At 58.0% G+C, this 12,710-nt stretch overlaps 1 protein-coding gene across 1 annotated transcript in view; it reads right to left on the reverse strand.

The window, feature by feature from the left end:
• Nucleotides 1-580: 580 nt before the first annotated feature.
• The window catches only part of Itpr3 (inositol 1,4,5-trisphosphate receptor type 3), a 68,393-nt gene continuing 56,263 nt past the window's right edge, over nucleotides 581-12,710 (reverse strand). The window contains exons 34-58 of the mRNA XM_087898404.1: nucleotides 11,825-11,945; nucleotides 11,350-11,540; nucleotides 11,103-11,251; nucleotides 10,909-11,017; nucleotides 10,736-10,826; nucleotides 10,480-10,649; nucleotides 9,669-9,843; nucleotides 9,373-9,554; nucleotides 9,037-9,237; nucleotides 8,834-8,944; nucleotides 8,434-8,529; nucleotides 8,217-8,318; nucleotides 7,356-7,442; nucleotides 6,822-6,932; nucleotides 6,548-6,740; nucleotides 6,334-6,459; nucleotides 5,989-6,161; nucleotides 5,336-5,500; nucleotides 4,729-4,921; nucleotides 4,212-4,316; nucleotides 4,009-4,136; nucleotides 3,180-3,345; nucleotides 2,598-2,758; nucleotides 1,472-1,633; nucleotides 581-1,169 (exon numbers count right to left, since the gene is read on the reverse strand). Coding sequence (XP_087754530.1) covers nucleotides 1,101-1,169; nucleotides 1,472-1,633; nucleotides 2,598-2,758; nucleotides 3,180-3,345; nucleotides 4,009-4,136; nucleotides 4,212-4,316; nucleotides 4,729-4,921; nucleotides 5,336-5,500; nucleotides 5,989-6,161; nucleotides 6,334-6,459; nucleotides 6,548-6,740; nucleotides 6,822-6,932; nucleotides 7,356-7,442; nucleotides 8,217-8,318; nucleotides 8,434-8,529; nucleotides 8,834-8,944; nucleotides 9,037-9,237; nucleotides 9,373-9,554; nucleotides 9,669-9,843; nucleotides 10,480-10,649; nucleotides 10,736-10,826; nucleotides 10,909-11,017; nucleotides 11,103-11,251; nucleotides 11,350-11,540; nucleotides 11,825-11,945 — 3,537 coding nt within the window. The 3' untranslated portion in view covers nucleotides 581-1,100. The remainder of the gene's footprint in view (nucleotides 1,170-1,471; nucleotides 1,634-2,597; nucleotides 2,759-3,179; nucleotides 3,346-4,008; nucleotides 4,137-4,211; nucleotides 4,317-4,728; nucleotides 4,922-5,335; nucleotides 5,501-5,988; nucleotides 6,162-6,333; nucleotides 6,460-6,547; nucleotides 6,741-6,821; nucleotides 6,933-7,355; nucleotides 7,443-8,216; nucleotides 8,319-8,433; nucleotides 8,530-8,833; nucleotides 8,945-9,036; nucleotides 9,238-9,372; nucleotides 9,555-9,668; nucleotides 9,844-10,479; nucleotides 10,650-10,735; nucleotides 10,827-10,908; nucleotides 11,018-11,102; nucleotides 11,252-11,349; nucleotides 11,541-11,824; nucleotides 11,946-12,710) is intronic.

The raw sequence follows: 12,710 nt of genomic DNA on the forward strand, positions 1-12,710 counted from the left end.
CCATCAGGGAGGCCTGCCCTGTCTGCCTGAGCAGAGGGAATGTAGGCCCTTGCAGCCTGAGGTCTGCAAGCCCAGTAAGGATTCACAGGCTTCCTGTTGTGTAGTAAAGCTGGGGAGACGCCAGGATCTGCAGTTAAGTGTGAAAACGGGCACTGTAACGGCACCAGGGAAGAGGCCGAGACTGGGCATCCTGCCTGGCCCTCTGCCACAGAAGATATCTTAGGTCTCTCACTCCGGCCCTTCAGAGGTACGCATGCCCAGGTAGGACAGCAAAGCTGTAGCCACGCTTGAACTAGGTGCAGCGTGTTGGCACCAGGTAGGTTCGGTGGAGGGCTACAAGCCACACAGGCCACCTTAACTGCTTGAACTCCATGCTTCTGTTAGGTCTTACATCCTACAGCAGCTGAGTGGATCAAGCCTAGGGGCTGGAGCCCAGTGAAACCAGTCAAGTAACCAGAGATCTGGTAGGCATTGGGGTACAACACGTGGCAGTTAGGATCCTGAGCCTGAGGGGAGGCCAGGCTGCCAGGGCACATTGGCGTCTGTGGCACCAGCTGTGTAGGAAGCAGAGTCCCATTGGTGGACTTGGATTCTATTAATTTATTTAAGGCAATTAACACATTAGTTCTCAGGACATAGGACTTATAAAACAAGACACCAAAAAGGGGGAAAAAACCCACCACTTTCACACAGCCAGTCTGGGCTTGTGACTCTCGCCTATAAAGCCATCCATCCTAAATCAGGCACAACAGGGTGGGATGGGCCCTGGAATAAGTTAAGTATCAAAGCCCTAAGTAGCTAATAACAGCAGGCTAGCACCTTCCTGAGGCAGGAGGAAGGCACACAGTGTAGTGCTTGGAGATGAGAGGCCTGTAACCCCTGCGAGGACCGCTGAGAGTGTCAGTCACTGCTTCCAGGCGCAACGGTCTGGAGGACCTAGTGTCCTTCCTCTAAGGCACTAAGGTAAACAGTCTCTTCAAGGGCTCTGAGTAGGACTGTCGGCTCTGCAGCACCCCTGCTGGCCAGGGCCTGGCTCCCTGACCTGAAGGAAGGGCAGTGCTGTTGGCAGTGGATCTCCTGTGGGGCTTCAGTGGCTCTTCTCAGCGGCTCATGCAGTTCTGCACATCCACAAAGCCCAGGCGTTGCCTCCGTTTCCGCTGCTCTGTCATCTGAGGTAAACAAGTCTCGTCAGGTGACCTAGCTCCCTTTTCCACGGCACCATGAAAGAGTGCATCTTCCTCCAAGGGCCCAGCTGCCCTTCAGATAGACACCCCTAACCCCCAGGGTACCCTCCGCAGGTCTAGCCCTTGGCTGGGCACAACTGGTAAATTACTAGAAGAGCTATAGGGCAGCTGTGTCTCCATGCAGAGGAAGACAATTCCTGCCACACTGAGCCCTGGCAGGCCCGGCCTGGCCGCTGCACAAAGGGCTTCAGGTGGAGACACTGAGGACCCCGAGGTCGGGAACTCACCTGCTCCTTGAGCTCATTGAGCTGGGCGGTGAGGTGGGACACCAGCTTCATGGTGGAGCCAAGTTTCTCCTGCAGGATTCGGATCTCGTTCTGTTCACCCTCGCCCTCGCTGCTTACCAGGGACATTGCACGCATCCGTGGGAACCAGTCCAGGTTCTTGTTCTGGAACAAAGTGCTGGGGTCAGGACCAGTGAGGCGCTGCACAGGGAAAGCCACACCCTTAACCAGGTGCCTAGCAAGGAGTGTGTCATGGGTAAATTGCAACTGGCCTGGGTCAGGAGGAAGCCAGAGGTGGGCTTCCACCGCCACAGCCGGCTGCCCTTCGTGACGTGGCCCTGTCCACTAGTGCCGTGTGCTGGTTTCTCTGCCATCTGCCCACTCCCTGCCACAGCCAGGGCACAGGAAGGCCAAGACCCAGATCACTTCCTCATGCAAGGAAGATAGAGCTACATGAACGGCAGCAACTGTGCATGCACCATGCAAGGAAGATAGCGCTACACGGACAGCAGACTGGGAGCCAGGCCCAGCTAGGGAGGGTTAGCACACGTGCCGAGGAAGGAAAGCCATGTTTCCCAGGAAGGAGGCACTAGCCAGGCAGTTTTCTGGTTCCCTATCACAAGCCGTGAATTCTCAGACCAACAAAAAACCCCTTGAGACAAAACTTCACTGCCACCATGACTATGGAGATTGGAAGGATTATATTTAATTCCTCTAAGCCTGGTATCTTTAAGCTTCTCTAGGCTCTCTCTCAGATTGGGACAATGCTGGCTTTCAGAAGCCATTCTCCCTCGCTGTGCCTTCTAAGAGGCCCTGTGTGGCTCAGCATCCCTCAGTGGGGTCTCCCCGCTCCACACAGCACGGCACTGCTGTAGAGCAGGCTCCTCCAGGGCTGACGGGTGCCCTGCATGTTCTGTTTCTCCTCCCACCAGCAGAGTGAATCCCATGGCGGCTGGCTGTGAGCAAGGTTGTGCACAGCCAAGGGCTGGCCCCAGCTGCGTCTCACTCCCTTTTTGGCCCAGCAAGCATCAGCAGCTGTCAGCCCTCACTCACTGAGGCCAGCAGATGTCGCATCTCCTCCCAGGTTGTGAAGCAGCAAGGCCAGGCCTGGGGTGGCTCGGACACTCACCTTGATCATCTGGGCCACGTAGCTCTCAGGGCCCGTGTAGTCAGTCTTGTTCTTGACACGGACCAGCACAATGAAGTACAGGTAGTTCCACATGTTGTGTTCCAGCTTGATGTGCTCCTCGAAGGACACGGTCTTGTTGTCAAACTTGTCCCTCTCCAGACCTGGGGCACAGGGAGGAAATGAAGCCACCATTCACCCTATTAAAGCTCCCACTGCTTGGCCACGGAGATGCCATCCCTCCTGCGGAGCAGCTGCTTGAGCCCAGTGGCAACAGGAGTCTGCCCTGCAGGTGACCCCTACTCTTTGGGCACTGGTCGCTGGGTTTGGAAGGAGCAGTGGACTGAAACCAGAAGCCTAAGACCACAGTGGCCTCAGGTTCCTCTTGTGGAGGCCCAAGGAGTTGAAGCAGTGGTTTCCCAGATCCTGATGTCCCAGCACAGCTGGCTCAGCTCCCTCCATCCTGGGATGGGCCAGCAGCCATCCACCCATGCGGGAGCCTCGGCAAGGGTGGAACTGGGGTGCCAGGGCATCGAAGCCTCCAGCAGTGCAGCAGAAAGCAGCCAGGAGAGGAAGGGGCCTCACCACAGATGAAGCATGTGGTCTTGAGGATCTCCTCTTTCTTCTGCTTCTCGCTGCGGAGGTCGGCGAAGGTGTCGATGATCACCCCAAAGATGAGGTTCAGCACAATGATGATGACGATGAAGAAGAACAGGAGGTCGTATACCACCCGGGCAGGGAAGAGGGACTCCTGCACAGCGAGGGGCACCGTGAGGACGGATTTCAGCAGGGAAGGTGGCTCTGCTCACAAGCCCCAAGAGAAAAGTATGTGGGAGCCTTAAGGATGGCAGTGACATCATTTGTCAATAGGAGGAGGCCCCGTGCGGACATTTGGGAAGGGCTGTTGAGTGTGGCGGTTTGTCCTACAAACGGAGTTTGTTCCTGCCTTTAAGTTGGTTAAAGGGAAGGGCAACTGTGAGCTCCTAGGGCAGCATTCAAGATGTCGAGCCTCACACGTTCCAGAACCTTTGTTGAGCCAGAGACTTCTCCCAAACAACTGAGAGTTGATGGCCTAGGCAGCCAGCAGCCCTGTGTCCAAGTCCTGAGACTCCTCACGGCTGACTCAGTGTCCTGCTCCACCCTGCCCGCCCTCTGGTCTGAGGAAGCCAGAGACTAATGCCTGGTTCACACCTTCCCAAGCCCCAGAGCCAAGACCGGATGCCAAGGTGTCCCTTGTAGCATCCACAGTGAACCCAAGTGGGCTGGGGTGGGAGCCGATAACTCTGGACAGTGTCACAGAAACTGGCTGAGTATGGGAAGGAGGGAGCATTCACACAAGTGGGTGGGATGGTCCGCATAGAGGGAGCCCAGCTGCTGCCTGGCTGGGGCCCAAGGGCAGGGCAGGGTTACTCACATCTTTGGAGGGCTTGCGGAGGATATCACCCACGCCACCACCATTGCGCAGTCCATGGTTCATGACGGTGACGATGCACATGAGCAGAGTGTCACAGGCCCGCTCAGTGCTGTCCGGCTCCTCGTCCTCTGTGGGTGGTCAGTATGCTCAGACCTGAGCTGCCCATTCTGTCCCATCCCATCCTGCAGGTGTCCCAGCCTTACCTTCTAGGATCTCAGGCACCGAGACCTCCGAGACACAGTCTATCTTGTCCCCACTACATGTGCCCACAAATGTGGCAGCTCCATGTGGCATTCCCAGGGTGCTGGCTGGAGGTAATAGGAACAAGATCACAAGGAGATACAAGTGTCTGTCTGATGTTAGCATATCTGTAGTTTGTCCTAAGACATGACACTGGGAAGTACCCCCACCTGCTGGCTCACACTAAGGCCAGGGAGGGTCTCTGTGACTCTGGGCCTGACCCCAGGCCCCTGAAGACACCAGGTTCTGCATGAATGGCCAGTCTACCAGGGCTTTAAAGGCTCCGCCTACCCCTCAGACTGCAGTGAACTAGAGCATGCATAGGGATGCAGGTTGGTGTAGGCTAGATGACTCCAAAACCCAACAGGAAGAAGACAGGAAGCCTGAAGGAATAGGCATGCCCTGTCTAGTGCCGACAGCTACCTGCGCATGCCCATTGTCACCCACACACACCCACCCCATAAAGGAAATCCCCAAGACCTCTGGAGTGGTTCCCAGGCAGCCGGTCCACCTCCAGAATGAAGTCATCCTTGAGGAAGAGGAACCCCACGATGGAGAAGAGGTAGACTAGGATGAGGGCCAGGAGGGCAGTTAGCAGGATGGAGCGGCCATTGCGAGTCACACTCTTGATGACATTAAACAGCGTCTCCTCACGGTAGATGAGGTCAAAGAGCTGCAGGAACAGTCCTCAGTAAGTCAGGCCCTGTCAGTAGGGTCAGTGCTCAGGCTGGAGTGGAGCAAACTGGGAGGTTTCTAGAAGAATCTGGTTCTAAGAGCAGGGGAGAGTGAGTGGTGTCACAGGCGAGTGGCCAGCAGCCACTCTGGAAGGACAAGGACGGCAGCTCTCACTGCACCCCCAGGAAAGCACCCTGTGTTTCTCACGGAGCTGCTCATTCCCCCCCCTGTAATTCTAGGAGGCGGAGCTGTCGTGAGGCACAGGGCAGAGAAGAAATCTGCTTGGCATTACACACTGTTCAGGTCAGGGGTTGGGGAACAAATGGCTGGTCTGGCCAAGCCCAGGGCACAGGTGGAGGCTTGCAAGAGACCAGAGTTGGGAGCCCCTGTCCCAGCCCAGCTGCAGGCTCACCAGGATGCTGTAGAAGAGCTCATGGGCAAAGAGGCCCAGGACGCTGGTTAGGATGTAGCCTACGTGGTACAAGAACTCCATGTCCATGACCATGGCCTTGTAGCCACGGATGAAGGTGCCACGATTGCCCACGAAGCTCACCACAAACACAATCTTGTTGGTCAGCTGGATGGAAAGGGCAGGGGCAGGATGTGGCAGTCAGTACCCCATCCTCATCCTCAGCCCTGCCACCGAGCCCCACCCAGAGGCTAGTCCTGCGGTCAGCACCCCATCCTGACCCTGCCACAGAGCCCCGCCCAGAGGCTAGTCCTGTAGAATGAGAAGTGCTGGTCCCACTTGTGAGAGGTGTGGTATCAAAGAGGTGGCACTCAGGGGAAATTGAGGCTCAAGTGAAGCAGGCTGGAGCATAGAAGACCCCAGTTGTACAGTGCTGGGTTAGGAAAAGTCCTTCCCATCTCTTGGGGAACAATAAAACGTAAGTTTGATGTCCGCCTGTGCAATGGCGGGCAATGCATGGCCAACATGCTGCATTTAATGCCCAAGGCTGCCGGTAAGTGGCTAATCCCTGGCTGCCTGAGTTGTAAGAGAAGCACAGAACAGGCCCGAGAATGGTAGGGGTGAGCAGAGTGGCCAGAGAACCCCACAGCACTCACATTGAGGGCACCCAGGATGTTGAGTGTGGGCCCAATGCCCAAGTAGTAGATGGACCGCAGGATGAGCGCCACGATGAGGGGGCGGACACTGTAGCGCTTGGTGAACAGCGCCGCGATGGAGAAGCAGATGAGGATCCAGAAGAGCAGGGAGATGAGTGGGGAGTCCAGCACGCCTGGGAGCAGTGGGCAGGCATGAGCTGGCCCCAGTGTGAGCCGGGTAGACCTGCTGCACCCCGCCTGTGCCTCACATACCCACACACCATCTCCCAGGAGGACAACCCGTCTGTCCCGTGAGCCACACTTGCCCTGTGACAGGCAGAGGGCCCACAGGCAGTGCAGCCTCACCCGTGGACGCCCCCTCGACGTAGGGGTAGAAGAAGGCGATGATGATGTTGATGAACACGGCCAGGTTGAAGGAGATGCTGCCCCACAGTGTCATGCGGCGGGAGAACCAGTAGATGAGCGGCATGCCTGTGGAGACCGTGTGGCGTCAGGGCCCAGACAGCCCCTCTGCGCTGGGGGAGCCCCAGGAAGGGGAGGGGCGCCCCCCGGTCCTCACTGCGAAGCCGGCGCTGCCACTCCATCTCGTTATGCAGGAAAGAGGACTGGTCGAAGAAGTCGCTCACTTTGCTGCCCTGCTCGTCCTGCTCAGTGGTGGTGAAGAGCCGGTGCTTCGTCTCCTCTGTCAGAAACTGGCAGATGCCGGGCACGGGGAACACAATCTGCTCCATGCTTCGGTCTTGCCGCACAATCTGATGGGTCAGGCGACACCTGGTCACGCCGGGCAGAGGCCCTCACCAGCCCCAGATCACGCCCGGTGTCCTCCGCCTCACCTCAATCTGCGAGGTATGGTTCTCATAGTAGGCCAGAGGGTCTTCTTCCTCCTCCTGGGCAGGCACCGAGGACTTGAGCATCTGGGACAGCTGCTTGTTGTTGAGACTGAGCTGGGGGCAGAGGTGGGGACACTGGTCAGCCCCGCAGCCATCCAGAGCGCTGCTCGCAGGGGTGACCATTCAGCCAGCCCAGACAGAGCCCACTCAACTGTGACAGGGGAGTTAGTGCCCTCTTCATCCCTGCCTGAGGCCCTGTTAGAATATTCCAGACATGCCCCAGATGCAAGGTCTTGCTTTCACGCCTATATCAAGGTTTCAGCACCACACCCCAGTCTAGCTGCAAGCCCCACTCACGGCCTCCAGGCTGGCTTCAGAGGAACACAGCTTGCTGTCTCTAGCCTGCTCCTAACTTATCCCACATTCCTGCCCTCAGGTCACAGCTGTTCCTTCGCTGACACCAGTCCATCCAACCCCACCAAGGCAGGCTCCACACCCCCCTCCCCCGACTCTCAGCCTGCCGCCTGCCTGCCGTACCATGGAAGAGATGCCCTCAGCCTCCTCCTCCTGGATGCGCCTCACCGGCTTCAGCAGGTGCTGCAGCTGTTTGTTGTGCCTGGAAAGCTGCAGGGGACAGGACAGCTGTGAGCACTGCTGCAGGGGACAGCTGTGAGCACTGCTGCAGGGGACAGGACAGCTGTGAGCACTGCTGCAGGGGACAGCTGTGAGCACTGCTGCAGGGGACAGGACAGGACAGCTGTGAGCACTGCTGCAGGGGACAGGACAGCTGTGAGCACTGCTGCAGGGGACAGGACAGCTGTGAGCACTGCTGCAGGGGACAGGACAGCTGTGAGCACTGCTGCAGGGGACAGGACAGGACAGCTGTGAGCACTGCTGCAGGGGACAGGACAGGACAGCTGTGAGCACTGCTGCAGGGGACAGGACAGGACAGCTGTGAGCACTGCTGCAGGGGACAGGACAGGACAGCTGTGAGCACTGCTGCAGGGGACAGGACAGGACAGCTGTGAGCACTGCTGCAGGGGACAGGACAGGACAGCTGTGAGCACTGCTGCAGGGGACAGGACAGCTGTGAGCACTGCTGCAGGGGACAGGACAGCTGTGAGCACTGCTGCAGGGGACAGGACAGCTGTGAGCACTGCTGCAGGGGACAGGACAGCTGTGAGCACTGCTGCAGGGGACAGGACAGCTGTGAGCACTGCTACAGGGGACAGCTGTGAGCACTGCTATAGGGGACAGGACAGCTGTGAGCACTGCTGCAGGGGACAGGACAGGACAGCTGTGAGCACTGCTGCAGGGGACAGGACAGGACAGCTGTGAGCATTGCTGCAGAGGGCAGGGCTGCAGAGGGCAGGGCCGCGGAGGGGAGGGGCCTGGTACCTGAAGTGCTAGGATGTAGATGTTGTGGCCCACTTCACGCGGGCTCACCTCTGAGTTCTCCCGCTCCTCCTCCTGCAGGTAGGCCTTCTTGATCACGTCCACCTGCGGGGGCAGGAACAACACAACACTTGCTGTTTGTCATGCCCACTCCTGGGGTGCTGACCCCCATTCCCTGTACCACTCACGTAACCCTCTCCTGCTGCCAGCCTGTCCTCACCAGCTCCTGGGGCCGCAGGCTGATGAGGATGCGTTCTGCATTCTCACTGTCATGCCGACTCTCCATCAGAGCCAGGAGCAGCTTGGAGGCATTATCCTGGGCAGGTACAGGAAAGAAGCCGAGCCTAAGGACCTCGTATGCTGAGAAGTCTCCAGTGTATCAACCCCAGCCAGCCTTACCCGCCCTGGGCAAACATGTTTGAGCTCCCAGACACCCCCTCCCCCACACACAGGAAGTGCTCAAGGGAATCCAAGATGACTATAATGTCTGTTCACACATGTACTCCTGTGTAGCCAGTGCAACCTGCACACGCACAGAAGAGCCCCCCCATACAGCACAGTCTAGCGCCACATCTGCTAAGCACCCTTGTCACTCACAGGAACACACCACCGGGCCCCACCTTGAGCTGCAGTACCAGATCCATGCGGTACTTGCAAAGTGGGCTGATGTCATTGAGAATCAGAGCTGTGATGATGTCAATGCCATTGGATTCGTGAGTCACAATGCAGGTCTGACAGGAGGCGGTGGGAGACGCATCAGAGTCGGGGTGGTCCTGCGCCCCTGCCCCCTCACAGGCACCACTGCCACCATGAGGCTGCTCACCTGGTTCTCGTGGCATGGGCCCTGGCAGTACTCTGTGAGGGTCTCCAAGGTCTGGATGACCAGGCCCACGTTGTCCTCGTTAATGTAGAGCCCCAGCAGCCCCAGCCCTCCCGTGGTGCTGCCACACATGATGTCCAGGAACTGTAGGGTCTCACACACCAGGTTGTAGTTGGTCTTGTTGTTCTGACAGCGCAGGAAGTTCTGTGGAGCACAGGCAGGGTGGGCGTGGCACGGCAGTGTCATACCACCAGGAGGACATCGGTCCCAGCGGCTTTGCCAGAGATGCCGGCTGACTTGGGGGGGGGGGGGACAGGCAGGTGCGGGCGGGGCACTCACCTGGAGGTCACGGTTGTGGTTCTCACACAGCAGCTGCAGGAAGCGCAGGATGGGCCGCATAATGAGCACGGCGGTGCCCATCTCGTTGCTCTGCACGCGCTCACTCATCTCATGCCCCCGGTGCAAGCTGGGGCCCAGTGAATAGCGGGAGGAGCTAGGCATGGAGAAGGATGCCACGCGGCCTGGGGGGCAAGGCTTGATAAGGCTGTGGCTACTGGAAGCCTCTCCCCATCAGTGAGACCCCTGGGCCCTAAGGTCTCGTCCTGGTCCCCACAGCAGGTCTGCCTGGAGCTCACCTTTGGTGGTGGGGTCTGCTGGCTCACGGTCCTCGCGAGGCTGGCTGCCCAGGTCACTCATGTTGACAGCAACTGTGGACTTGGTCTCCTGCTGGGCTCGCTTCATGCGGTCATGCAGCACCTTGAAGAAACGCTCCGACTTCTTGTCACTCGTCATCAGGTTGTAGAAAGATTTCTGGAGGTGGAGGGGAGGTGGCAAACAGCCTCAGCACTGTGCCCGGCTCTGGGTGGCCATGTGAGCCTCACACACCCTAACCTGAAATCGAGTGGTGGCTGAGTGTAATCCTAACCTAGGCGGTGGCAGCAGGAGGATCAGGAATTCAAGGTCCTCCTTGGCTACTTACTGAATTTGGGAGCAACCATCACTCAACACAGAGGAAGTCTGGGAGGCACGTGTACCCTGCGTAGAAGCTAGGGATGGGCTTGGAACCCCAGCAGTTAATAGGGGAGGCCAACCTGCCATGACCACAGTGCTGAAGAGGGAACTGAGTGAATGAATGGGGTCAGAGGAGTAGGCAAGTGTGAATGAAGGGATGAGTAAGCGAATGAGTGAATGAGTGAATGAATGAATGGGGTCAGAGGGGTTGGAGCTTTGGAATAATCAGGCCTGGGCTCCAAAACTGAGGAGGCTGGAGGAGAGGAGAGGAGGCAAGGACGAGCCCGAGTGAACACTGAGAGGCCAGAAGGGTGGCCCTGTGGGACAGGACAGAGTCGGTAGGAGGCAGGCCTGGGTAGATTCAAAAGGTGGAGCCCACCACTGTTTGTCCCCAGCACCCAGGCCTGCAGCCTCAGCATCGCTTCAGCCCCGCACCTGGATCTCAGTGTTGCCTCCGTCCAGCAGACGAATGGCCAGGCCGATGCTCTCCTGGAAAATCTTCTCATTCTTGGTGCTGGTGATGAGGTCACAGACCAACTTGGTAGCCCCCTCCTTGTCCAGGCGGCACTGGGTGGCTGCGATGGCTGACCAGTCCTGGTCTGGGCCTTGGGGAGACGCTCGTATGAGAGACAGTGGTTGGAGGCAGGAGCCAGCCACACGGGGCAGAGCGGGGCTGGTCCATGACACTGACCAGAGCCTGTGGGGTCAGGGAGCTCTCCCCGGGAGCTGGACTTCCGGTTCTGGAGGTAATTCTGCAACAGCATCTTCCGCAGCTGGTTGCCCTGGAAGGTCAAGACGAGGTGCTTGGTGAGCAGCGTTCTGCGTCCCGAGTCCGCCCCCTGGCCTGGTGCTGTCGACACTCACCCGGTCCCCATACTTGCTCTTCTTCTGCAGCATCTGCTGCAGCGTGCGCAGCACCTTCACACACAGCTTCTCCTCTGACTCCATGAGGCCCTTGGTGTGACGGATGAGCCTAGAGCAGAGGCAGAGGCTTAAGGGGCCACCCGCCCCAGGGTAGCCCCAGACCCAGGTCACCACACCCCTCCTTCCCTGCTCACTTAGACAGGAAGCCCCCACTCTCGCAGCGCTGGTAGGCCTCACTGCCTTCCAGAAAGAGCAGCTCGGGCCAGTGAAGCACGTCCACCAGCACCGAAAGCTCAGCCTGCACCAGCGGTTTCAGACGTTCTTCTAGGGCTGTGATGATGTCCTGGGAGGGAGGGCAAGGTCACCACCTGAGGGGCAGGGGCAGCAACCCCCTCCTCCACAGAGCAGGCCCAGCCTAGGGGCCCAGGCAGCCACACCCACCTGCAGCTTCTCGATGATGTTCTTGTAGTCCCACTGGTTGGCGGTGGGGATAACGCGAGGGAAGGTCCTCGTGGCCGTCTTGTAGTTGGCAGCACTGCGTTGGGCTGCGGCTGCACAGCTGCCCCCACTGCTGAGCAGGGCACTCATGTGGGCATCCAGATCCATGGGCAATAAGATGGCCCGGCTCTTGGCTACAAGAGAGGGCAGAGATGGAGGACAGGATGGTATGGACGGCCGGGCCAGGCTCAGGCTGCCACATGGGACAGGGAAGAGGCAGGCCAGAGTGGGGCAGGCATGAGTGTCGCCTGTGCCCCCCAACACACAGGGGACCCAGCACCACCTCTTGCCTGGATCCCTTGTAAACACATCAGCAAAAGAAAGTAAGAGCAACTCCAGCTGGCCGCGACTGCCCTGGGTGACGTTCACGCTCAGGATAAGGTGGTCGCACTGGAAAAGGTCCGGCATGGGTACTCACCCACCATGGCGAGGGTGCGGACACAGGCCTCCACGGAGCCTTTGTGCTGCTGCTGCAGCCACGGACACTCGAGCAGCCGCGTGGTGGATTGCAGCAGCTGTACCACAATTGTCTGGTGTGTCTGCAGGAGAACAGAACCGGAGGCAGCTCAGCCACGCAAGGTGGGGGCACGGGCCCAGGACCCTCACTGCCACCGTATGCCTTTGGTCTAGACAGAAAGTTACCAGTTGGTTTAGTGTTGAACAACCTCCCCTGACCGTACAGGGCTGCCGCGTGAGAACTCCCCCACAGCCGTGTGTGTGTGTGTGCGCGCGCACACAGACACAAAGACTGAACATGGCGGCACACACCTTTAGACCCTGCTCACAGGAGACAGAGGCAGGCAGATCTATCTGTGAGCTGGTTGACCCAGTCCCAAAAGACAAAGTACAATTAAAAAGCAAACAACAACAACAACAAAAAAAATGAAATAAAAGACTCTGGGTGAGTGACATAGCTTAATAGGTAAAGGAGTGTGGCATGCAAGCCTGGTAACCTCAGTTTGACTTCTAGAACATAGGTAAGGATAAAAAAAGGACCTGACTGTAATATGCTCAGCCCTTATCCAGCACACACACAATAGTAATGATACAGTCTAAAGGTCTATTTTAAATTCTACTTTATCCCATTCTACAGCTAGTCTGAGGCTATGGGGAACACATACTTCATTTTTTTTTTCTTTTTGAGACAGGCTGGGCTTGAACTCAGAGACCCACCTGCCTCTCCCTCCCCAGTGCTGGGATTAAAGGCTTGCGCCACCACTGCCTGGTGTTCCTAACCTTCTATTTACTCCTCTCAGAGCTAGCCTGGTGCCATTGCTGGCCTTGAACCCATGGTTGCCACTTCC

The sequence above is a fragment of the Myodes glareolus genome, chromosome 18 (assembly GCF_982192425.1).
Source record: "Myodes glareolus chromosome 18, mMyoGla1.1, whole genome shotgun sequence".
NCBI classification, from domain to species: domain Eukaryota; kingdom Metazoa; phylum Chordata; class Mammalia; order Rodentia; family Cricetidae; genus Myodes; species Myodes glareolus.